The sequence below is a fragment of the Mirounga leonina genome, unplaced genomic scaffold (assembly GCF_011800145.1).
Source record: "Mirounga leonina isolate KUSES-001 unplaced genomic scaffold, KU_Mleo_1.0 Mir_53, whole genome shotgun sequence".
Classification (NCBI taxonomy): Eukaryota; Metazoa; Chordata; class Mammalia; order Carnivora; family Phocidae; genus Mirounga; species Mirounga leonina.
Window position 1 is genome coordinate 18,325,068 of NW_023270807.1, and position 26,610 is coordinate 18,351,677.

The following is a 26,610-nucleotide window of genomic DNA, read 5'->3' on the forward strand; positions in this document are numbered from 1 at the left end:
TGAGTGTCCCGGGGTGAATAGGCAAGGCCCAGGCCTTCAAGAATTGAGAGGCTGCAGAGCGGCAGGTGTTGACCCGTAGAATAAGGAGAGGCGAAGATGGAAAATGATAATGCAGCAATGGGAAGATCAGGGACGAGACGGTTGCATTAGTTCACTGAACATCCTTGAGCAAGAGATACAACCCTGAGTAATCCGCAGCCCCTGCCCCCAACAAGCACGGGCACGAGGTGCCACTTTCAGCCGGAACCAACCATTGACACTTCAGTGTGAACCGGGACAAGAGCCCTTTTCCCGGGGCTGGGAGAGGGCGGGGCCCGAGCTCACGGCGCGGGCGGGGAGCGGTGAGGGCTGGGTGGACGGAAGGAAGCACCTTCCCTCCACTGTAACCCCTCTAAAGCCTGGCCCCCACCCCTGCACCTCAAGGCGACGAGGGGAGCCTCCTCGCAGTCACCTCCTGCCACCACGCCCACCAGCCCCCACCTCAGTCAGAACGCCGGGCCCGCGGGCGGCGCACGCGCAGACCCGTCGCGCCCGCGCCTCAGGCCCCGCCCCCGCGCGCGGCGCTCCGGATGTTTGGCATTACCATGGAGCTCCGCGAGGCCGGCGTCCGCGGCTTGTCGCCCGGGCAACCCGGGAGGCCAAGCCCCGACCCAGGTGGCGGCGGCGAAAGCGGCGGCGATGGTGTCCAACCCTGTGCACGGCCTGCCCTTTCTCCCGGGCACGTCCTTTAAGGACTTCACGGTGAGGACTTCTCGGCCCCACCCCCGGGCGGCCTCGGAGGGCTCGCCCCTTGGTGCACCTGCCTCCTCCTCCCAAGATCGCCCTCTCCCTTCAGACCCCGTCCTCTGTCCTCGCCTTTTCTCTGTCCGCCACCACAATTCCTGCGTCCTCCCCTCCAGCCTCGCCCTCTCTCTCCCAGCCTTTGCCCTCCGCTCCATCCTCTCTAGTTTTTTCACTCCATCCTGGCAGTCTGTTGGCCTCCTTCGTTCTCGTCGTCCTAGCTGCTTTCTTCCTCCTGCCCTGCTCCTTTAGCCCGGGCCTCTCCTCCCTCTGGATCTCTGTTTTCCCCCACTTTCCTCCCAAGCTCTGGCTAGGTCCTCTCCGAGCTCATTCTCCCACACCGTACCCCTTTCTGCCCAGCCCCCTTCTTAACCGCCCTCAGCCCCCCAGCCTAGCCCCTTCTCCCAATCAGCCTCCCTGCATCTTCGTCCTCCTTCCCACAGCCCCATCCTGCCCGTCTCCCCAGGCCTATCATTCCCTCTCGCCTCCTTCCGCTTCCTTATTCTGGACCCACTAATCTTACCCCCTCCCAGCTCCGTCTCCTGTCTTATATAAATCATTTATGCTCATTCTCCTCTTTCCTCCAGGTTCTTTTACGCAGTCTCCGCCCTCCTCATTTATGCTTCTACCTAGCCCCGTCCCTTTTCCGTTCAGCACTTCTGACTTGTCTACAGCGTAGTCCCACCTTCTCCCCAGTCCTGTTTTATCTTCTTTCTCAATTGCTGTTTCTCCAAAAGTTAGACTTTCAACACTTGCCTATCTTCCTCCCAAGCCATCCCTCCCTGCTTTGTAGGAGATAATTCCATTCCAGTCCTTTCATCCACAATTGATTAGCTGGTTTTTTTTTTCTTCCCCCGGTCCTATTCTTTTCTAACATTTTAATGAAAGATTCCTGATTAGATGATTTTGCTCCTTCCCTACTGTAACTGTTTTTAGTTGTATTCTGTAGAAAAAAAAAAAAAAGCTTGTTTTTTTTTTTTCCTCCTGACATAGCTTAGCCCTTGACAGAATTATTTAGTAAACTATCATAGATGAGACAATAATAAATTGTATTTGTATAGCTTAGTAATTTAAGCTGTAAGCTCCTTTCCATGTATATAAAGGTAAGATAAAATACGTAGTCCATTTATTTTCTTTGGGAGAATGAACTGAAATTGAAATTTTGGTGAGGGAGTGTGGATTCTGAGCCTCTTCTTCATAATTATCCCTGCATTAAGACACAGCATCATAGAGCTTTTCCTTCAGTGGGCTTTTTCATTCTATGTAAGTTAGAAAATGTAGGCACATTCCTGTCCCGTGCAGGAGCAGCCTAAGCATTTGGTGTTGGTGAGTGTGGGTTACCCACAAGGCAGGGTTGAGTCGATTTGGGGGATTACAAATGTGCAGACTGTAGGTCCCAGGCTCTGAGAATATACATTGCTGTACTTCATATAAGAAGAACTGTGCCCTGGACATATTTTCTATTTTAAATACACGGTCCAAGTGTCAACCTATTTGCCTATTTGGTCACTATCTTTACTCAGCACTGAAGAACTAGGTGTGTATAACACTCAAAGCATTCAGAAGGTGAACCATAATGACTAAGAGGGGCGGGGAGGCTGCCCAGTCTCTGGTATTTTGTTAGACTAGCCTGAACAGACTAAGACAGTTTGTAAATATTTTCTCCCATTCCCTAGGTTGCCTTGTCATTTTGTTGATTATTTCCTTTGCCGTACAGAAGCTTTTTAATTTTATGCAGTTCCACTTGTTTATTTTTACTTCCGCTGACTGTGCTTTTGGTATTATATCAAAACCAATGTCAGGGAGCTTTTTCCCTTTTTTTCTTCAAGGGGTTTTACAGTTACAGGTCTTATGTTTAAGTCTTCAATCATTTTGAGTTAATTTTTGTGAGTTCTATAAAATAGGGATCCAGTTTCTTTCTTTTGCCTGGGTACCCAGTTTTCCCAGCACCATTTATTGAAGAGACTGTCCTTTCCCCATTGTGTATTCTTGGCACCCAGTCAAAGACAGTTGACCATATATGCATGAGCTTATTTCTGGGCTCTATTCTGTTCCATTGGCTTATGTGTCTCTTTTTATGCCAGTACCACGTAGTTTTGATTACGGTAGCTTTGTAATGATAGTCTGAAATCAGGAAGTGTGACGCCTCCAGCTTTGTTCTTCTTTCTCAAGACTGCTTTGGCTATTGGGGGTTTTTGTGGTTCCATGCAAATTTTAGGATTGTTTTTTCTATTTCTGTGAAACATGCCATTGCAATTTTGATAAGGATTGCATTGAATTTGTAGATCACTTTGGATAGTGTGAACATTTAAGCAGTATTAATTCTTCCAATCCAAGAACACAAGGTATCTTTCCATTTGGTTGTGCCTTCTTTAATTTCTTTCATCAGTGTCTTATAGTTTTCAGTGTATAGGTTTTTCATGTACTGAAATTTATTCCTAAGTATTTTATTGTTTTTATGCTATACAGAATTGTATAGAATTGTAAACAGAATTATTTTCTTAATTTCAATTTCAGATAGTTCATTGTTAGTATATAGAAACACAATTTTTCTCTGTACGTTGACTTTGTATCCTGCAACTTTACTGAATTCATTGGTTCTAACAGTTTTTTGGTGGAGTCTTTAGGGTTTTCTGAATGTAAGATCATGTCATCTGCATACAAAGAGGGTTTTACTTCTTCCTTTCCTATTTGGATGCCTCTTACTTCTTGTTGTTGCCTGATTGCTCTGGCCAAGACTTCTAGTTCTATGGTGAATAGGAATGGTAAGAGTGGACACCCTTGTCTTGTTCCTGATCTTAGAGGAAAAGTTTTCAACCCTTCACCATCGAGTTTGATGTTAGCTATGGTCTTGTCACATATGGCCTTTACTATGTTAAGGTATGTTCTTTCTATACTCAGTTTGTCAAATTTTTATTATGAATGGATGTTTTGTCTTTTTCTTCATCTCTTGAGATGATCATATGATTTTTATCTTTCATTCTCTTAATGTGTTGTATAACAAGTACTGATGTGTGTATGTTGAGCCATCCTTACATCTCAGGAATAAATCCCACTTGGTCATGATGTATGATCCTTTTAATGAGCTGTTGAATTTGGTTCGCTAATATTTTTTGATAATTTTTGCATCTATATTCATCAAGGATGTTGCTCTGTAACTTCCTTTTTTTTATAGTATCCTTATCTGGTGTTGATATCAGGGAGATCTTTCTTGTTTCTTAATGCATGCATTTATCACTATAAAATCCTCTATTGGGGCACCTGGGTGGCTCAGTTGGTTGGGTATCCGACTTTTGGTTTTGGTTCAGGTCATAATCTCAGGGTTGTGGGATGGAGCTCCGTGTTGGGTGCTGCCCTGGGCGGGGAGCCTGCTTGGGATTCTCTCTCTCCCTCAGCACCCCCATCCCTACCCCCACTGCTCTCTCTCTCTTGCTGTCTAAAACAAAACAAAACCAAAAAAAACCCTATTAAACTCCTTTTGCAGGTTCCCAAAGGTTTACATATGTTGTGCTTCTATTTTCATTTGTTTTAAGATACTTTTTGATTTCCCTTTTTTTTTTTAAAGATTTTATTTATTTATTTATTTATTTGACAGAGAGAGACATAGCGAGAGCAGGAACACAAGCAGGGGGAATGGGAGAGGGAGAAGCAGGCTTCCCGCTGAGCAGGGAGCCCGATGTGGGACTCGATCCCAGGACCCTGGGACCATGACCTGAGCCGAAGGCAGACGCTTAACGACTGAGCCACCCAGGCGCCCTGATTTCCCTTTTGATTTCTTCTCTGACCCACTGGTTGTACAAGGGTGTGTTGCTTAATTTCCACATATTTGGGAGTTTTTCAGTTTTCTTCCTGTTACTGATTTCTGGTTTCATACCATTGTGGTGCAAAAGCATACTAGGTATGATTTCAATCTGCTAAGACTTGTTTTGTCACCTATCATATAACCTATCCTGGAGAATGTTGATATACTTTAGAAGAATGTGTATTTTGCTGTTGTTAGATGGATTTTTCTTTTTATGTCTGTTAGGTCTGTTTGGTCTAAAGAATGGTTCAAATCCAACCTTTCCTTGTTCATTTCCTATCTGATTTAGTCATCTATTGAAATCCCTTACTATTACTGTCTTGTTGTCTATTTCTCCCTTCAGATCTGTTAGTATCTGCTTTGATGTGGGGTGCATGTATATTTATGATCATATCTTTTTTCCCCTCTGTTTTATTTTAATTCCAGCATAATTAACATAGTGTTATATTAGTTTCAGGTGGTTGTTATATCTTGATTAATTGATCCCTTTACCGTTATATAATGACCATCTGTGTTTCTTGTTACCATTTTTGGCTTAAAGTCTCTTTTGTTTGTTGTAAGCATAGTTACCCATGCTCTCTTTTGGTTCCCACTTGCATGGATTATCTTTTTCCATTCCTTCACTTTCAGCTTATGTACGTGCTTCAAGCCACAGCAAGTCCCTTACAGCATAGGCAGCATATAGTTGATCTTGTGGGTTTTTTTTTTTTTTAAATCATCCAGCTTTTTGTCTTTTGATTAGAAAATTCAGTTCATTTATGTTTAGAGTAACTACTGATAGGTAAGGACTTACTAATGCCATTTAATGTTTTCTGGCTGTTTTGTAGTTCCCTCGTTCCTGTCTTGTCTTCCTTTGTGGATTGATGAGTGGTCATAGTAGTATCTTTGATTTTTTTATCTTTATTTTTTGTGAAGCTGCTGTAGGCTTTTGCTTTGTGGTTACCATGAAACTCACATGAAACATATATGTAGCAGTCTATTTTACACTGATAGCAGCTCAACTTTGATCACATATAAACACCCTATCCTTATTTACCCTCCTCGCTATAGGTTTTTTGATGTCACCATTTATATCTTTTTATATTTTGTGTCCACTAACAAATTGTTGGAGCTACAGAGGTTTTCAGTACTTTTGTCCTTTAATCTTTGTACTAGAATTAAGAAGTGACCACATCACCATGTTACAGTATTAGGGTATTCTAAATCCGACTATATGCTCACTTTATCCATGTGTTGTATATTTTCATGTTACTAATTAACGCCTTTTTGTTTCAGCTTTGAACTTCTTTCAGCATTCTTATAAGGCAGGTTTAGTGGTAATAAATCTTCTCATCTTTGTTTATTAGGGAAGGTCTTTATCTTGCCTTCCTTTCTGAAGCACATTTTTTTTGGATAAAGTATCCTGTGTTGGCAGTTTCTTTCTTTTAACACTGGCCTGCAAGATCTCTGCTGAAAAATCTGCTGATCGTTTATGGAAGTTCCCTTGTATGAGAGAGGTTTTTTCTTTCACTGCTCTTAAAATTCTCTCTTTGTCTTTGATTTTATTATTATGTGTCTTGGAGAAGATTATTTTAGATTGAAGTTTTGAGTACCAATAGCTTCATGAACTTGAATGTCCAAATCTCTCCCCAGGTTTGAGTAATTCTCAGCCATTATTTCTTTAAATAAAAAGCTTTCTACCCCTTTCTGTATTCTCCTTCTAGAGAAGGATCCAGTGATACATACATGATTTTTCTTGTTGGTATCCCATAAGTTCCATGGGCTTTCTTCATTCCTTTTCATTCTTTTTTCTTTTTGCTCCTTTGTGGGTTAACTTCAAGTTATTTGTCTTCAAGCTTACAGATTCTTTCTTCTGCTTGTTCAGATCTTCTTTTGAAGCTATAGTTGAATTCTTCAGTTCAGTCATTGTGTTCTTCAGCTCCAAAATTTGTTTGGTTCTTTTTTATGTTTTCTATGTCTTTGTTGAACTTCTCACTTTGTTCCTTTGTTGTTTTCCTGACATCATTAAATTGCCCATCTCTGTTCTTTTGTAGGTCTCTGAGCATCTTTAGGACAATTCTGAATTTTTTTCATTAGGCAATTCCTGGTTCCCCATTTCTTTGGGGCCAGTTACTATAGGTGGTGGAATCATGTTTCCCTGATTCTTCATGATCCCTGTATCTTGCCTAGGTATCTTCACATCAAGAAGCAGCTACCTCTTCCAGACTTTATGGACTGATTTTGGTAAGGGATGACTTTCACCTGTGGGTGGAGGTATGCTGCAGCTTGCTGTGATCCTGGGCCTGGTGGTGTAGGGCACCAAGTGCAGGGCTTTGTGGCGGCACTGGGTTTAGGTTTAGGGGACATGATGTCTCTTTGGCCCAGGCCACTGGGGTCTTTGGCACTGACAACTGTGTAGTCCTTGACAGGTGCTACAGGGGGTCCATAGTGGCTGCAAGGGCTTTGGGGGTCTTTAGCGACCTCCAGGTCCAGGGAGCAGGGCAAACAGCAGTGGTGACTGGAGCTGGGACACATAATTGGCTGTCGGGTGCCAACTGTGGGTGCCTGTGTAGTGGCAGGGGCCGTTTGCAGACACACACATGGTGGTGGGAAGCAGAGAAGGCAAGGGCCAGGGCCAACTATGGGCTCACTGGCAGCTGCACGAGGCCCTGGTTGTTGGTGTGTCCTCCTGTGGCTGCACACTCTCCCCCCCAGCATGCACACTGCAGTGGAGGCCTGTGATGAGGGTTGGGCCGTGTGCAGATGCACAGCTGGAGGGGCTAGTTCCAAGTGCATGAACGGGGGAGGGGTCAGCCAGAGGGTGTCTGTGCTGGCCTCTTGCACTCCAGCAGCTGCAGAGGCCCGAGCTGGCTGCCGGCGTGGTTCCCAGGCTCTGGCGAGGATGTGAGGAGGGGAGGCTGGGCAAGGGGCTCTGATGCTTGGCATCATGAGTGCCTGTGGGATGAACACTGATGAAATCTGCAGGGGGTACCCAGTGGCCGTAGCCATCCTGGCCCTTGGCTTTGGCTCAGTGGTAAGATCTGCCGGGTTTGTCTGCAGAGCAGGTGTCTACATACCACAGTCACTCCGACTGAGGGGCTGCTGCCAATAGCCCCTGCTTTGCATCCGTGTTCCTAGCTGGCCTTATACACTTCAGCTCTGCTGGTCTGGGTGGGAGGAAACTGAAGTGGGACCTTTGTGGACTGCCCCAAAAGACTGGAGAAGCTGGTTGCTCTTCCTTCCTGGCCAGGGGATCTCTTTCTGGCCAGGAAGTTCCCTCTTGACACTGAGCAGTGCTGGCTTGGGGATGAGATGATGCAGCAAAATGACGTTTTCCTTCTCCTTCTGTAGTTATTCTCAGGTTTTTTGTTCCACTGTGTTCCTAAAACCTCCTCACTGGACTCCAAAGCTCTTCCAGAGCTGTTTTTGTCCTTGGATAACTAATTGTTGATCTTTGTGGAAGGGTAGGGAGGCTGGGGTGTCCTATGTTACCATTTTGGTCTCTCCTCTGCCTTCAAAAATATTTCCTTTCCACTTTTTTCTTTTTTTATTTAATCTTTTGTTTTTTTCAATTTCCGAAAAAAAAAAAATATGTTCATTATAAAAAAAATCAACTTAATTCAGAAAGAATACAGAGAACATTATCCAAATCCACTTTCTTTTTGTGCACGTATTTGCATGCTTCTAATTATAGTACACATATAATTTTATTTTTTTTAATTTTTTTTTAAGATTTTGTTTATTTGAGACAGAGAGCACAAGTGGGGAGGAGGATCAGAGGGAGAGGGAGAAGCAGACTCCCAGCTGAGTGGGAAGCCCGATGTGGGGCTCGACCCCAGGACCCTGAGATTATGACCTGAGCCGAAGGCAGACACTTAACCAACTAAGCCACCCAGGTGCCCTATGGTGTACATATAATTTTATATACTGCTTTTTTGGGCTTATTAAATCATAAACATTTTTTGCAGATTGCCACATGGTCTTTAAAACCAATATTTTAATGGCTGCATCACAGTCCATTAAGTGAGTTTTCCATCATTAACTCATATGTTTGTCTTTTATATTGTTTCCAATGTTTTACTATTGTAATTAACATTACAATGGTCAGCTTTAGGCATATTGTTCTTTCTCATAATTTTGGATTATATTTTTAAAATAAAGTATCTAGGGTAGAATTTATTGTGTTCAAGACTTTAAACGTATAATACTCACTTGCTTTCCAAAGAGTTGTATGAATGTATCAGTATTATTATAACAAGAAAGGCCTTTTATTTTAGGCAAAAATTCATTTCTCAGAGTCAGATCTTCTAGGTTCCATGGTTTATGAACACTGGATAAGATTAAAAACACAGAAAGAATTAAGTGAAAGATTGAGTATAGATAAGATAATATATTAGTTTCTCATGAAAAGTGAGCTGGTAATTATATTGGGCATTCTGGAGCAGGGCTTTAAGTTTTATTTTAAGCTCAGACTGCTGCTCTTCTCCCTGTTCCTGACCAGGTATTTTAGCTTAAAATATAAGAACCTTCTAATACAGGTAAGCATTTTGATACAAGGTTTGTGATGTTTTTAAGTGCAGGTTTAAGTTATGATGTTTTTGAAAGTTAGCTCTTTTACCTAACACATATTTATAAAATATTATTAATGAAACACTTCTTTTGTTCTTCAGAAAACAGCATTTCATAGAAGCCAGACTCTGGGCTACAGGAATGGCTATGCAGTTGTTCGACGTCCAACAGTTGGTATAGGCGGGGAGCGGCTCCAGGTCAACCAGCTGTCCCAGGCTGAGCTGGATGAGTTGGCCAACAAGGCACCGATTTTAACTTATGGCCAACCTAAGCAGGCCCCACCTGCAGAATTTATTCCTGCACATGTGGCTTTTGACAAAAAGGTATCATCTGGGATTTCCGGGTACCCCTTGAATTCAGATTTCTGAGAGCCAACTGTTTGCAGAAAAGTCAACAGCAAACCACAGGTTTTCCAGAGGGCTCTGAGGAGAAAATTGTTCAAATGCCTCAACCTTTAGTCATAGACAGCTGAACTCAGGATTGAAAGAGGCTTTCTTTAGTCAGGAAGCTTATTACAGAAAATAATTCCCTGTAGACTTCACTGAAATATTTTCCAAATACAGTTAAAGAAAAGTTGGGTGAATTCTGAATTCTTGAATTCATATTGCTCCATGTTTACCTGCTCTGTGCTGTCTACTTTTTGGAAGCCTTTTTTTTTTTTTTTTTAAAGATTTTATTTATTTATTTGAGAGAGAGAGAATGAGAGAGAGCACATGAGAGGGAGGAGGGTCAGAGGGAGAAGCAGACTCCCTGCCGAGCAGGGAGCCTGATGTGGGACTCAATCCAGGGACTCCAGGATCATGACCTGAGCCGAAGGCAGTCGCTTAACCGACTGAGCCACCCAGGTGCCCCTACTTTTTGGAAGTCTTATCTGTACTGATGGCAAACCCTTAGTCTTTGTGAAATGCATCACGACAACAACTCCATCTTTTGTCAGTTTTCTCCAGGCTGTCTTCATAAGTTTTCATTTTTCAGGGAATGTTTCAGGTTTGGCATAATATAACCAAAGGATATGTAACATTTTCATTTCTGTCTCATTTACCCTTATGCTTTTGTAATGTGAGCTATTTTAGTTCCATCTGTTGACATTTCCATATCATCCTTGATTCTCCTTGTCAGTGGGCCTCCTCTTTAAGGTGAGGTTGTCCTAACTCTGGCCATGCAACAGAATCCCTAGTGGGACTTTTACGAAACTGAGATGTCACCCTAACCCTCATCGATCTTAATTTCCAGATGATTTTTATGTATAACTGAGTCTGAGAACCATTGACCAGTTTTTACAAGTTAGCTTTCCTAATTTACTCCTAGCCTATTTTCTTTCTGTCTTTTTTTTTTGTCTTTCTTTTCATTTTATTCTTTTTGTTAAATGTCTATAGTGTTCATCTAGCTAGTCAACTTTAATTGTGTACCTATTTTTTTTTTAAGATTTTATTTATTTATTTGACAGAGAGAGACACAGCGAGAGAGGGAATACAAGCAGGGGGAGTGGGAGAGGGAGAAGCAGGCTTCCCGCGGAGCGGGGAGCTTGATACGGGGCTCGATCCCAGGACCCTGGGATCATGACCTGAGCTGAAGGCAGACACTTAACGACTGAGCCACCCAGGCACCCCTAATTGAGTACCTATTGAAAATAGAGGCTGGAAAATAGAAAATAACCTGATGGTGGAATTATACCATTTACATTCATTAATCACTTAGTTTAAAAAATTTTTTAAATGTCTCAGCCAGAACCCATACCATCCCCCTTTCCCCATCTCATTGAACTCATCCAATAGGAACATATTCATATATCCATTCAGAAGCTGAACCTAAGCAGTATCAGATATATGGTTGGCTATTTCTCTACATTTTTCTTGTTTCTCTATGAGTCTACAGATAGTTTCAGCCCCAGCTGTGCCCCTAACCCTGAGTTTGGCCTCAGGCAAGTCACTCTACCACCCTGAGTCTCCATTTGTAAAATGAGGGAGGTTCAATTAGCTGATTATTTCTGGCTCTCACATTTTGTGTATTTATATATCTGTGGCTCAAATTACAGACCATTTCATGCATGAATTAGTGATCATGCCCCCACTTATAGTGATCATGTCTCCATTTCAGTTCTTTGTAGTGGATCTACAATGTTACTTGAAAACGATCTTTTGTCTTTGGTTTTTACTGTATTATCTTTCTCCTTTAAACATTCTATTCCATTCATGCATTTCATCTTTTTATTAAGAGTTTTAAGGTTTTATTCCATTATATGCTTATTTCACATAAGCAATTGCCCGATCTCTTTGGTTTTTAATCTTGTTTTTCCACAGTAGACACTACACCTTTTTAGCAACAGCACTCATGTATAAAATTATGCATCTTCCCATTCATCAAGCCATATCTGTGTCTTCGCTAAACGGTCTTCTTGGTTTGTTCCTCTAGTTCCAGTGGAGGTTTAGGTTCACACTCTTGTCTACCTACAACACCATTCTAATATTTTCTCTTCATGGGAGGAAATATTAAAAATAAAGATGGGATAAAAGAAAGTTTTAAAATTAATCCCAAAGCTTGTCAACACAAGCTTTTAGTATTTTTAAATGTTTTTTAAACGTGCAACAGAATGTGCCATTTTGGCTTCCCTCTGATGCTCCCCAGAGGACCTAGGGTTTGCTCCATCTATCATGTATGTTTCTGAGTACAGTGAGGGTGTGTTTACATGCCACCCAAAGATTCTGTGCTGGATTGATGATTTGAGTCTCATTCATATGAATTCTCTAAGGATGAAAATGTCATTAATATGCATTTACAGGGGACTCTCCTTCTAAAGAAATGGACTTGAGGCTTCGTTTTCATTTTGAAACCAAAGGTTATAGTCTTGCCCAAATTTTTGACTCTTTGCAGAAATTCTTTTTTTTTTTAAAGATTTTTTTTTTTAATTTATTCATTTGAGAGAGAATGAGATAGAGAGAGCATGAGAGGGGGGAGGGTGAGAGGGAGAAGCAGACTCCCTGCCGAGCAGGGAGCCCGATGCGGGACTCGATCCAGGGACTCCAGGATCATGACCTGAGCCGAAGGCAGTCGCTTAACCAACTGAGCCACCCAGGCGCCCTCTTTGCAGAAATTCTAAGAGAGATTTTTGACACAGAAGTGAAGCTAGTACAGTTAAGGTCTTTAAGCCATCTGATCAAGGACCACATTACTAAGTAGTCTATGTGTAGTTTGAGTATCTAGAGCAAAGGTCAGCAAACGTTTTCTGTAAAGGGCCAAATCGTAAATATTTGGGGCTTTGCAGGTGTCTTAGTCTACTTGAGCTGCCATAACAAGATACCATATACTGGTGCTGTCTTACATAATAGAAATTAATTTTCTCACTGTTCTGGAGGCTGGAAGTCTAAGATCAAGGGTCCTGCTGCTTCAGTTTCTGGTGAGGGCTCTCTTCCTGGCTTTAGATAGCTGCCTTTTTGCTATTTCCTCACGTGGCCTTTCCTCAGGGTGGGTTTGCTGAGAGAGAGGTCTTCCTCTCCTTACAAAGTCACCAATTCAGTTGGATCAGGGCCCCACTGTTGGGACCTCACTTAAACTTAATTACTTCCTAAAGACTCTGTCTCCAAATACAGTCATATTAAGGGTTAGGGCTTTTACATACAAATTTTTTTTTGGGGGGGGGGAAGAGACAAAATTCAGTCCATAGTAGCAGCCCACGTGGTCTCTATCACAGCTACTCAATCCTGCCCTTGTAATGGGAAAGCAGCCATGACAAATACCTGCTAATTATTTACATAATTATTTATGGATACTGAAATTTGAATTTTGTATCATTTCCATGTGTTGTGAGATTTTATCCTTTTGATTTTTTTAACCATTTAAATACGTAAATAAAACATTCTTAGCTTGGAGGTGATACAGACTCAGCTGGCAGGGATAGATGGGTCCCACGGACCGTAGTTTAGCAGCCTTCGATTTAGAAAATAGGAGTGATGAGTATTTAGTTCTCCCCGAGCGGCTCTCTTTAGAGGAGGGTACTGGATGTTTTTTGCATGAGAGACTAATACAATGCCATTTCTCCCTGCCTTGTGTGTCATAGGTGCTGAAATTTGATGCCTATTTCCAAGAAGATGTTCCTATGTCAACTGAGGAACATTATCGGATTCGCCAAGTGAACATTTACTACTACCTGGAAGATGACAGCATGTCTGTCGTGGAGCCTGTTGTGGAAAACTCTGGGATCCTTCAAGGCAAGTTAATCAAACGCCAGCGGCTACCCAAGAACAACCAGGGAGACCATTACCATTGGAAAGACCTGAATCGAGGAATAAACATAACAATTTATGGCAAAACTTTCCGCATTGTTGACTGCGACCGATTCACGCAGGTATAGTATATATTCCTGGAAATTGTCGTGTCTGGGCATCATTCTAATTTATGGAAGGATACGTTTCATTTATAAGGGTAAGAGGAGGGACATCTGGGTGGCTCAGTCAGTTAAGCATCTGCCTTCGGCTCGGGTCATGATCTTGGGGTCCTGGGATCCAGCCCTGTGTGGGACTCCCTGCTTGGCGAGGAGTCTGCTTGTCCCTCTCCCTCTGCCTCTCCCCCCCCCACCACCCCCACTCGTGCTCTCTCCCTCTCAAATAAATAAAATCTTTAAAAAGAAAAATATAAGGGTGAGAGGAGGACACTGGTAATCTGTCCTGTATGGATTATTATGTTGTTTAATTAGGTGTTTGTGTGTGTGTTGATAATGTGTCAACACTGTGTAGTGATATCACTTTTTTCACAATGATATGGATACATACCCATTCAAATAAAATTAAACTTGCATCCTAGCTGAATCATTTGATAAGGAACCAGTTCCCATGCTGGTTCAAGTGGTAGCACCCTTCATGGGATAGAAATGTGAAAGAGGCATTGGACGGTTTATCTGAAGTTTGAGTTACAAAAGTAGTATTACCTTTATTAGCAGATATGAGCCTCACATTTTTTGTGCAGTTCATATTCTTCCTGTAAATCATACTTGCTCTATTCTGGAGAAACCGGCTATCTAAAGAATTCCTGAAATAAAAACAAGTTTTAAAGGAGAATGCTTGTTTATATCGAGAAGAATCCTCCATTTCCTCTATTTCATACGTATGGATTTTTGACAACTTTTCTTAAAGTTATGTGTACGTATATAGACACAGAGTCCTTTCTTGAGCACAAAGTGTAGGTATTAGGAAGTCAGTTCTAAATTTCTCTTAGTTTAAAACATTTCTAGAAGCAAAGGTATAGTTTCTGAATTCTTTTGTGCCTTTAATCCTATGTTACCAAATGCCACATGATTAATCTTTACCACGCACTGAGTTCCTCTGAATCCACTCATTTATGTTTGGCGTTTGGTAACTTATTTAGCAAATACTTATTGAGTGCCTGCTCTGTGCCAAGCCTTGTGGCTCTAGGTGCCACATATATAGACTTGTCCTCATAAAGGCTGTTACATTCTGGCCGGCGGAGACAAAAGTAAGCACACAACATATAACCTGTCAGATGCTGCTCAGAGCTGCGGCAGGGACTAGAGCTGAGGAAGAGGGAGGGGAGGGTGGGGAGCGTGTATAGAGGCTGGCCAGGGGAGGCCACGCCCTGAACTGAGACCCCAAGGGAGTGAAGGAAGGAGCCCTGGCATCCGTGCCATCCCAAAGCAACAGCGAAAGACAGTACAGAAGGTACAGGTGCTCGAGCGTCTTTGGGAAAACAGGTTTTGATCTCACATTTTTTAGGTTTTCGAGGTCCTTTTTATCACAGGCAGTTTCAGAACTGTACCTATAATGAGGAATTATAAGATGTTATGTAAATTTCAGGTATTGTGACTATTTTTACAGTTGTCTCTTTATGAACAATCTGAATATCAGCAGTTCATTCCTGAGCGGTGAGTCACCTCTCATAAAGAGAGACGCTCAGGGCGCCTGGGTGGCTCAGTTGGTTAAGCGACTGCCTTCGGCTCGGGTCATGATCCCAGGGTCCTGGGATCGAGTCCCGCATCGGGCTCCCGGCTCGGCGGGGAGCCTGCTTCTCCCTCTGACCCTCTCCTCTCTCATGCTGTTTCTCTCTCGCTCACTCTCTAATAGATAAATAAATAAAATCTTTAAAAAAAAAAAAAAAAAGAGAGACGCTTAACCTACTGAGCCACCCAGGGGTCCCAACTCTCATTGTTGATGGTAGTTCTGTGCTAGGAAGTCACCACAAGCCCTTAATGAGCAACTATGGATCCATCGCTCCTTGGAGAAATACGAGGTTAGGTTTCTATAAGCTTGTTTTATGTGTGTTTCTGTTTAAAGATGCCATGTTGAAAATACCTTGTTGATTCATGAACCTCGAACTTATGGCCAGCAGCACTGGAGCTCATGCCTGAAGGAAGCATATCTCACACATGTACTTTCTCCTGAAGGCACGTCACAGCTGTGTGTGTGTGTGAGTGTGTGAGATAAAAAGTACGTAACATAAACGTGACCACCTTAACCACTTTTCTTCGATGTGCAGTTTAGTGACACTAAGTACTTACCCCAGCCTCCTTGCACGTAGAACACACAACAGCACTTTAGCACTAAGGTTGGGGGCCATTTTAAACAGCAAAAGCAACAAAAGCGCTGAAGTGTGAAAAAGTGGCACTAAACAGACATCTAAATGGACACTTTTTCAGTATGGAAGCTGAAATAAGAAGGCAGAATGTCATCTCATTTGACCTCAGCTAGGAATGTATGTTATCAGACAACTCGAAATTTTTACCACTCTGCGTGTGTCTGCAAAGGACCACAGAAGCACCATGACTATTGATTTGGAGGTTACTAATAAATTTTTGCAAGTAGGCAAAAGTGCAACTATAGGATCAACTGTATTTTGATGACTACTAATGACTAGAGTTGTATATTTTAGGTATCGATGACTAGATTAAATTATGTTTTCATTAGTCGATCTGTTAGAGGTTGGCTCCTGTAACAGTTTAAAATTTATACGCATCTTATCTAATTTGATGGTTTTCATTAGGGCTGGACCTATGAGTGGATAAAGAAGATAGTTGTCTTTATGGTGTGGGCTTGAACAAGGAGCCACCTCTAATCAAATATATCACCACCACCACCCCTTCTGAGCCCCTCCTCACTGCTCCAAATAAACATTGGTCCTAGAGACAGAATTAACACAGTAAAAAAAATTAACTCCAGAAATCAGAGATCTAGAACTTACCATCTTCATTAGAGTATGACCGACAGTATAGCTGGTGTGAATCCTACTCTGCATATGCAAGTGTGCAGGAAATACTGTTTTGTGTTTTAAAAATAAAGCCTACTTGAACTCCCATCCAACTGGGCTGCTGTTTCTATTCACTCTCAGCTTTGCCAAAAATTCCAGGCCCTCAGAACGACAAGGCACACCCAGGCTTAACGGGGTCATACAGGCAGGGTCCATCGGCTGTCAGTGCTCAAGGGCACCTCCTGGATGCTTTGGTGCGAGGTCAGATACTGAGACCTCGCGTGCCTGAGACCGATGTGCCCGACTGGCTGCCCGTGTGCTTCGAGCATCCGTAAGAGCCCGTGTGGAGTCTTGCTCTTCTGAGACCCATCAACTTGTGTCTGTTTTCCAGTCTGGGAGAATTTCCCCCTTTTTCTCTCCTTACCTTTAAAGACATTTCCTTCTCTCCCCTCCTTCTGGGATACTTTAGAATGATCTCTTCAAAGAGTTTAGGCTTTTTCTAAGAGACAGGAAGAATAGTCAAACTTCAGGAAGCTTCTGCATTCCTGCCAAAATCCCTAAGGTAAGGTTAACAAAGGGCCTGGTTATCTGTTGAAAGCAACAGAAAGGAGTAAAACCCCCATTAAATACCTCAGTCAATAATCCTGCTACACTAATACATCATCTCAAGGGAGAGGAGAATATTGTTAGTCCTTATCTCCAGCTCAGTACTTTTACTAGACATTGAGATCACAGTATTTTAATATTAAAAGATCCTGGAGACTGCTTAGTGAAACTTTAAGTATTAAGATTACAAGCTAGTTAGCAGCAGAGCTAATATTAGAACCCAGGTATTTTGGCTTTGAGTCCTGCATATTTTCTATTGAATTGTCCAAAAGCAAATCACACAATTCCCAAAAGAAACCCAGATTTCAGATTAATTTCTAGTTCTAGAATGTAAACAGATCCCATGACATTGTTCTTTTCTGATTACCAAAAAAAAAAAAAAAAAAAACCCAGCTTATTGTGGTGCTTTTATGAAGAAGAAATGCCAAGTTGTATTAAAAGATATAGTTACTGAAAATATTGTATTTACTTATAATTAGCAAATTAAACAAGATCATATCAAGTTCAGATGTTTTCCTTAACTTTATCTGGTGAGATTTGAGTACTTGGTTTGTCTCTCCTATTTTGCTAAAATATTTTCTGGTCTGGGCGCCTGGGTGGCTCAGTTGGTTAAGCGACTGCCTTCGGCTCAGGTCATGATCCTGGAGTCCCTGGATCGAGTCCCGCATCGGGCTCCCTGCTCGGCGGGGAGTCTGCTTCTCGCTCTGGCCCTCCCCCCTCTCATGTGCTCTCTCTCATTCTCTCTCTCAAATAAATAAATAAAAAAAAAAACCTTCTTAAAATATTTTCTGGTCTAAAATAACCAGTGATTCTTTTCCTTTTTGGAGCGGGGTAGAGATGGGGACTTAATCAGATACTTGTTTTTGGTGAGTTGAAAGTTGGGAATTTGATTTCGGCTTAACTTTGTTGCCATTGTGTAGCTTGCCCCCATCCCTGGTATGAATTACATATTGTTTGAAACTGTGGTTGGGTTTCAGATGTGTGTATGTAAGCAATCCTAAGACTCACTCGGGTCTTGGGCACCTAACTAAATTTCATTGATCTAAATTCATACATGGAGCCAGTTACCATACTATCATGTCTTCAAGTTAGCTCAGCTTATTGCCTAGCAATTTTATAATATGGAATACTTAGTGATTATCAGTTGTTATCTGCATTATAGCGTTGGGTCGATTGGAGGCTTAATGTTGCTAAGACGTGCTTCAAACTGCAAGCTAATGATTAATTTGGACATTGGCATAGAAATTATTATTACACTTATCTTTACACCATCAGTTAATACCCCTGGAAGCTTCAAGAAAGATGATCATTACTTTTGCATGATTTAGGTATTTTTGGAAAGTCAAGGAATTGAATTAAATCCACCAGAGAAGATGGCTCTTGATCCTTACACTGAACTCCGGAAACAGCCTCTTCGTAAGTATGTCACCCCCTCGGACTTTGACCAACTGAAGCAGTTTCTCACCTTTGACAAACAAGTAAGTGACGTCAGCACCTCAGTGGATTTGCTCATCTCCACATGTGATGCATGTTTATTAGCAAGCTGTTCTGGTAGATGTGTGTTTTAAAACATTACATCTGTAATTTAGCCATTTGGAGACAGTGCGATTTTTCTGGTTTCATCTAGAGTTAGAGGTACAGGAATGCCCAAGTTTTGTATTAAGATACCCAGAGGAGGTTGTGGAGTTAAGTCTTAGGAGTTCCACCAGACCTTTCAATCTTAAAGCAATTCCTGAGCTATGTCTGCTTCCCACTTTACGTTTCCAACCGACTACTTCTTTTCCCAAATAGGAGTTCGTTTCATAGCCTTCTTTGGGAAACCCTAAGTAATTTATTGGGAAATTTCGAATCTATTGCATATAGGTAGATTTCTAATGTTAAAATAGTAATTTCACAGAAATCTCATCGCAGATGCTTCCTTGTTATATTTTATATGAATGTTTGAGTGTAGAATATTCTAGGTATTTTCCAGCTCTGTTCCAACCGTCCTATCCTCCCCACTGTGAGTTGGTGTGTGGGGGCAGATTTGGTCTTCTCCTTTCTGTACAAAAGAAGATGGGGAGATCATCCTCAGTGCTTCTTTGCAGCTGGTGTTCTCTCAGAAATGTAATTCCTTTTAGTTCAGAAAAATTTGCCTAGCACTAGCATCGCCTTTTAAGGACATTCTTTATATCAATCATATATCTGTTATTCTTTTGTCTTTAAAGATTGTGTTGTTGATACTATTACTAGAAGAGGTATGTCGATGGATAAAAAAAGACATTAATAAATGAAAATTCTTTCCATACTAATTACATACAAACGGTTCACATATACCTTTATTACTACATATGAGCCCCTGTATAAAACACAATGCTCTTTTTTCTTTCTTTTTTTTTTTGTTTATTGAGGTCTAACTGATGTATAATATTATATTAACTTCAGGTGTACAACATAGTGATTCGACAATTGAATACATTGCAGAATTGTCACCACAATAAGTCGTTACCATCTGTCATATTACAAAGTTAATATAATATTATTGACTATATTCCCTATGCTGTACATTACGTTCCCATGACTTATTTATTTTATAACTGGAAGTTTGTGCTTCTTGATCCCCTTCACCTATTTCATCCATTCCCCCACCACCTGCATCCCAAGCTCCCTACCCTCTGGCAGCCACCAATCTGTTCTCCATGTCTATGAGCTGGGTTTGGTTTTGTTTGTTTTGTTTTTTAGATTCCACATATAAGTGACATTATGCAATATTTGTCTTTCTCTGTCTGACTTGTTTCACTCAGCATAATACCCTCAGAGTCCATCCATGTTGTTGCAAAGGGCAAGATTTCACTCTTTTATATGGCTGAGTAATATTCCATTGTATATATAAACTACACCTTCTTTCTCCATTCATCCATTGGTGGACAGGTTATTTCCGAATCTTGACTATTGTAAATAATGCTACAGTGAACATGGGGTTGCTTATATCTTTTTTTTTTTAAAGATTTTATTTATTTATTTGAGAGAGAGAGAGAGCACGCACATGAGGGGGGGGAGGGTCAGAGGGAGAAGCAGACTCCCCGCCGAGCAGGGAGCCCGATGCGGGACTCGATCCCGGGACTCCAGGATCATGACCTGAGCCGAAGGCAGTCGCTTAACCGACTGAGCCACCCAGGCGCCCTGCTTATATCTTTTTGAATTAGTGTTTCGTTTTCTTTGGAGGCTACCCAGTAGTGGAATTGCTGGATCATATGGTATTTCTATTTTTAATTTTCTGAGGCACTTCATACTGTTTTCCATAGTGGTCGCACCAATTTACATTCCCACCAACAGTGTACGAGGGTTCCTTTTTCTCCAACCAACACTTATTTCTTGTCTTTTTGATGATAGCCATTCTGACAAGTGTAAGGTGATACCTCATTGGTGTTTTGGTTTGCATTTCTCTGATGATTAATGATGTTGAGCATCTTTTCATGTATCTCTTGGCCATTTGTATGTCTTCTTTGGAAAAATATCTATTCAGATCCTCTGCCAAATTTTTTTAAATCAGAATTTGTGGTTTTTTGTTACTGAGTTGTAGGAGTTCTTTATATATTTTAGATGTTAATCCCTTCCTTATCAGATATGATCTGTAAATATCTTCTCCCCTTCAATAGGCTGCATTTTCATTTTGTTGATAGTTTTCTTCATTGTATAGAAGCTTTTTAGTTTGATGTAGTCTCATTTGTTTATTTTTGCTTTTGTTTCCTTTGCCTTTGGAGTCACATCCGAAGAAACATGGCTCAGATCAATGTCAACAAGCTTACTGCCTATGTTTCTCCTAGGAGTTTTATGTTTCAGGTCTTTAATCTATTTGGAGTTTATTTTTGTGTATGGTGTGAGAAAGTGGTCTAGTTTCATTCTTTTGCATGTAGCTGTCCACAGTTTTCCCAGCACCATTTATTGAAGAGACTCTTTCCCCATTGTATATTCTTGCCTCATTTTTCATAAATTAATTGACCATAGAAGTGTGAGTTTGTTTCTGGGCTCTCATTTCTGTTCTGTTGATCTATGTGTCTGTTTTTATGCCAGTGCCATACTGTTTTGATTACTATAGTGTTGTAGTATAGTTTGAAATCAGGGAGCATGGTACCTCTGCCTTTGTTCTTTCTCAAGAGTTTTTTGGCTATTCAGGGTCTTTTGTGGTTCCATACAAATTTTGGAATTATTTGTTCTAGTTCTGTGAAAAATGCCATTGGAATCTTGATAGGGATTGCATTAAATCTGTAGATTGCTTTGGGTAGCATGGACATTTTAACAATATTAATTCTTTTACTGTGAGCACAAAATATCTCTCCACCTATTTGTGTCTTCCTCAATTTCTTTCATCAGTGTCTTATAGTTTCCATTGCTCTTTTAATTTGGCTTCTCTTTCACTGACTAATATTTTGGATCAAAGTGAATTCTGCTTTCTCAATACAAACTTATAAGCCTGTTATTTAATATTTTACAGCTGTTGACATCTGGTATATAATTTTTGTATGTTTTTCTATCTTTGGTGAATTTTTTTTTTTACCATCTGCGATTACTTCATTGTCTTTGTAGCTAATCTTTCCATCATTGTCTGATATCTGAATGCCAAAGTAGTTAAGTTAATCTCTCCACTTGTAGAATTCTTATTTAAGTCACTACTTTGGATTCCTCAAAGGTTCTTCGATTCTATGCAGTCTGGGATGATACAGACAGCATGTTTGGTGAATGTCGGACCTACATCATTCATTACTATCTTATGGATGATACAGTGGAAATTCGAGAAGTCCATGAACGGAACGATGGGCGAGATCCTTTCCCACTCCTGATGAACCGCCAGCGCATGCCAAAGGTTTTGGTGGAGAATGCAAGTATGTTTGATTCAGTTTATCCTCCGTAATTGGGACATCTTTTGGCTCTCGAAGGAGTTACTTAATCAGTATGGTCATTCCCTTTACACTTGGGAGGCTCTTGCTGCGTTCTTATAGGTACTCAAAAAATAGCTTTCCCATCAAAAACTAATGATGTAATGTATGGTGATTAACATAACAATAAAAAATTAAAAAAGAAATAGCTTTCCCGTAACTCCCCTCATTGCTTGCCCCACAGTCCAGGCTTGCCTCCAAAATGGTCTGGTGGAGATCACTGATACCCAAATCAAGGAAACAACCAAAACAGCAGTGGGAGATTCATTTAAAGTGCAGAAGAGCAAGACTTCTGAAGTAAAGCAATTTAATATCAGATTTTTAATACATTTTTACAACAAGCTTGTTTTCATATAGCTTACCATTTCCTTATGTTCTTTCCTGACTTTACTTCTCACCTCAATACTTCCTAAACAGGAAGTTTGTATGTAGGATAACTTAAGATTGGAAAAGGCATGTCTGTGACTCAGAGGTGGGGCCCCATTGTGTCAGCCCCTGCTCTCTTTGCTGTGTAAAATAACCTAGTGACTGGAGAGGGAGAATGCAACAAAGTGCAGCTGACACCGCCGCCCATCATTCTTTCTCTGGAATAAGTACACTTACTTTGGTTATTGACTTAGTGGTTTAAGAATTTTCTCTTGCAAAAATGTCATCTTGGTCATATGTGATGACATCTCTCATGCTTGGACGGCTGACAGAACTCTGTAAATACTTTTGTTGGTTTTCTTTTTACTCTATTTTTTGGAACTAGGAGATAAGAAATTTCAGGTATTGTGCAAGAGGTTTGTCTCAGAGATTATAAACAAGTTGAGGTTAGAGGTTATAAACAAACTGGCAGTCTGAAGGCTAAATTCAATCTATCTACATGTATTGATTTGCCTATATAGTATTTTTTTTTTTTAAGCAGTGTTACTTGGGGGCAAGGAGGTGGAGATTTCCATCACTGGGATAGTAGATAAACAAAATGTGGTGAAGGTATAGCTTGATAAATAGTAGTAATTAAAGCAATAACTAAATGTAAAGAAAGCAAATGGATGCACTTAGAAGCGAAGTGCTGTGTAAAAAAAAGAAAAAGAGATGTACAATGCAATAATATTTATGTAAAGTGAAGTCCAAACAAAACGATATGCGTAGTACACACATAAAAAGCTGCACATTAGAATGGTTGCATATGAAGTAGAGGAGAATGAGATTGGGGAAATAGTCCCCATTTTAAAACTAAGAGAATTAGTGGCAAAAATCTGTCTTAGAGAAATGAAAATAATTGCTAATATAGCTCGCATTCTCAGATAGCAGCAACTGGATTTGAGCCCTAGTTCAACACAGTCCGGTTGCTGTTGACTATATTCTTATACTTGGCCTCCTGTAGAACCCTCTCAGGTTCTAGGACACTGAGACTAATGTACTAATTTAGGCCTTCCAGAATGCTTACATGAGCCTGAAATTCCTGCCATCTAGAGGATGTTAGATTTACGGTAGATTAAGAGAAAGAATGGGAATTTATTCAGGCATGAAAAAGGTATCACTGAAACTGAACCCCTTGAAATCTCAAGTTCTGTGTTTGTCTCTGCCGTATCAACATGGCCTATGTTTAAAATTTTAAATATGTGATCATCCTCTTTTATAACTTCCCCAGTTTTTTTAAAGTAATCTGTGCAACCAACATGGGGCTTGAACTCACAACCCAAAGATGAAGAGTCACACACTCTCCCAACCAAGCCAGCCAAGCGCCTCTATAACATCTCAAATTTTAACCAAAATTTTCATCAAAGTTATGTGGAGAGGCAGCCTGGTGACATATATAGGCTCCTTTTAAGAGATAGGAAACATATCTTCTTGTGAAAGTTAGTCATGCAGTAGCAGGACAGAAAAGGCTAAGCTTCCATCAGCTGAATAATTCCTTTAACTAGAACTGTGATGTTGAAGAAGTAGCATCTAATTGACTCTCAAAGTCATTTATTTATCCAATGGATGATTTGAATTACATTCAATTAAACAAGAGTTAAATATCTGCTAAGGGAACTATTTCATGTTGTAAGTGCTGTGGAGGATAAAATGAAAGCATAACTTCCAGACCTAGAATCTCTGTCCTTCAGTCACTTCTAGTGACTGTAGAGACAAGTCATATAAATACACAAAGCTGTTTAACAATAACACAAGTGTACCAGATCATCTGATTATGTAATTAGTTATGTCATGTAGACAGAGCTCAGAAGAAGAGATGTGACCTAGAAAGACTAAGGAAGGCTTTGTGGGAGACCTGAGGTTGGACCCAGATTTAGAGTGGCAGAAAACAAAGGGAAAGTGCACGTTAGAGAAGAACAAGAGCAAGGGTCGGGCATTAGGAACAAGTATGTTATGTTTGGGGGCACCCAAGAGACAGGGGCTAGGCAGAGTTTGTGTTGGACAGTAATAGGCAGTTACGGGAGTATCTTTCAGAAGTTCTCTTTGCCAGCGCCTTCATTTAAGTAGTTAAGATGAATAAAAATTGTATTTTTATAATGGATAGAGTTAAAGTTTCAGGAATTATAAAAGTTCGTTCTTTGTTGAACGTAATTGCAGTTTACCACTATGTGGTAAGTAATGTCAAAAGAAGGTCACCAGAAGCTTTCTACTCAGCTGTTGAACCTAAGGTTCTAGGTTCTTAAAGTCTGTTAACTATCCTTTAGACTGGCTTTCATCCTTTGACCTTGCCTTTCCCTTGGTAAATACAAATGTTAAACAACATCAAAATTGTACACTCTAAATATGTACAACTTATTGTAGTCGATTATACCTCAATAACGTAAAAATATAAGTCCATATTTAGATATGTTATAGTCAAACTTAAGAACACCAAATTCAAAAAGATCATAAAAGCAGCCCGAGAAACAAGGCTATCCATACAGAATGGCAGCTACAATGACAACTGACCTCTCAATAGCAGCACTAGTTACCAGAAGACAGCGTACTGAAATCTTCAGAGTGCTGAGAAGAAAACAGAATTTAATACCTAGAGAAACTATCTTTCAAGAAGAAAGTGAAATACATTTCCAGGCAAACAAAACAGATTTTACTAACAAAAGACCCTTACTAGGAATATTCTAGAGTGTACTTTTAGTAGAAAGAAAATTATTCCAGAAGTAAGGTCTGAGATATAAGAAGTGATTTTAAAAAAAGAAGAAGAAAATGGCAGCGTGTGGGTATATCTAAATAAACATTGACTATACAAACTAAAAAAACAATGTTGAATTTGTGGGAGTTAAAAAATATCAAGGTAGAATTGAAATATATTACAACAAAGACTTAGGAGAAGGGATAGGATTAAAAAACAATAAACTTTGAAAAATATTTTAAGAACATACTTAAGATACAGAGACATAAAAAGGTCAAAAAAGATGTACAATCAAATAGCAAAAGAAACTGATAAGGCTATATTACTAAAATACCAATAGACATTAAGGCAGAAAGCATTGCTAGAGATAAAGAAGATCATACATGTTGCAAGAATTGTATTTACCAGGAAAATATACTAATTCTAAACTTGAATGCAGTTAGTAACATGGCTTCAAAACATGAAAGACAAAAATTTATAGCATTATTAGGCAAAGAGAATGGACAAATTCGTCAAAATAGTGGGAGTCATTAAAACATTTCTTCTTATAATTGTTAGATCAAAAAGATAAGTCAATAAGCACATATATATATGATTTAATTAATAGAATTGTCAGTGTTGATATAATGAATGCATCAACACCTGGAGAATTCCCATTTCTTTCTTTTTTTTTTTTTTTTTAAGATTTTTATTTATTTATTTGAGAGAGAGAGTGAGAGAGAGCACATGAGAGGGAGGAGGGTCAGAGGGAGAAGCAGACTCCCTGCCGAGCAGGGAGCCCGATGTGGGACTCGATGTGGGACTCGATCCAGGGACTCCAGGATCATGACCTGAGCCGAAGGCAGTCGCTTAACCAACTGAGCCACCCAGGCGCCCGAGAATTCCCATTTCTTCAAGTACAAATGGAACACTTATAAAAACTGGTCAGTCTTAACGTTATTTTTAAAGTCGGGGCATCTTAAACCATATTTTCTAATTTCAACACAAGTTAGAATTCAATTTCAGAACTATTAAAAAAAAACTCATGTATTTGGAAATTAATTTCAGTTAGATGAAACGAGCAAATTTTAATTGAAATTAAATTAAATTTTTATTCCAGTATAGTTAACATACAGTGTTATGTTAGTTTCAGGTGTACAATATAGTGATTCAACACTTCCATGTATTACTCAGTGCTCATCAAGATACGTGTACTTTTTTTAAATTTATTTATTCTTATGTTAATTCCCATACATTACATCATTAGTTTTAGATGAAGTGTTCCATGATTCATTGTTTGTGCATAACAGCCAGTGCTCCATGCAGAATGTGCCCTCCTCGATACCCATCACCAGGCTAACCCATCCTCCCACCCCCCTCCCCTCTAGAACCCTCAGTTTGTTTTTTAGAGTCCGTCATCTCTCATGGTTCGTCTACCCCTCCGATTTCCCCTGCTTCATTCTTCCCCTCCCGCTACCTTCTTCTTCTTTTCTTTTTTCTTAACATATATTGCATTATTTGTTTCAGAGGTACAGATCTGAGATTCAACAGTCTTGCACAATTCACAGCGCTTACCAGAGCATATACCCTCCCCAAGATACGTGTACTTTTAATCCCCTTCACCTATTTCACCCATCCCTCTACCGACTTCCCTTCTGGTAACCATCCGTTTGTTCTCTGTAGTTAAGAGTCTG

The 26,610-nt window shown here is 40.4% G+C and overlaps 1 protein-coding gene across 1 annotated transcript in view; it reads left to right on the top strand.

The window, feature by feature from the left end:
• Positions 1-644: 644 nt before the first annotated feature.
• Positions 645-26,610, top strand: part of EFHC1 (EF-hand domain containing 1) — a 66,130-nt gene continuing 40,164 nt past the window's right edge. Inside the window, exons 1-5 of the mRNA XM_034990840.1 lie at positions 645-741; positions 9,232-9,453; positions 13,185-13,472; positions 18,256-18,405; positions 21,597-21,789. Of these exons, the coding sequence (XP_034846731.1) occupies positions 679-741; positions 9,232-9,453; positions 13,185-13,472; positions 18,256-18,405; positions 21,597-21,789 (916 nt within the window). The 5' untranslated portion in view covers positions 645-678. The remainder of the gene's footprint in view (positions 742-9,231; positions 9,454-13,184; positions 13,473-18,255; positions 18,406-21,596; positions 21,790-26,610) is intronic.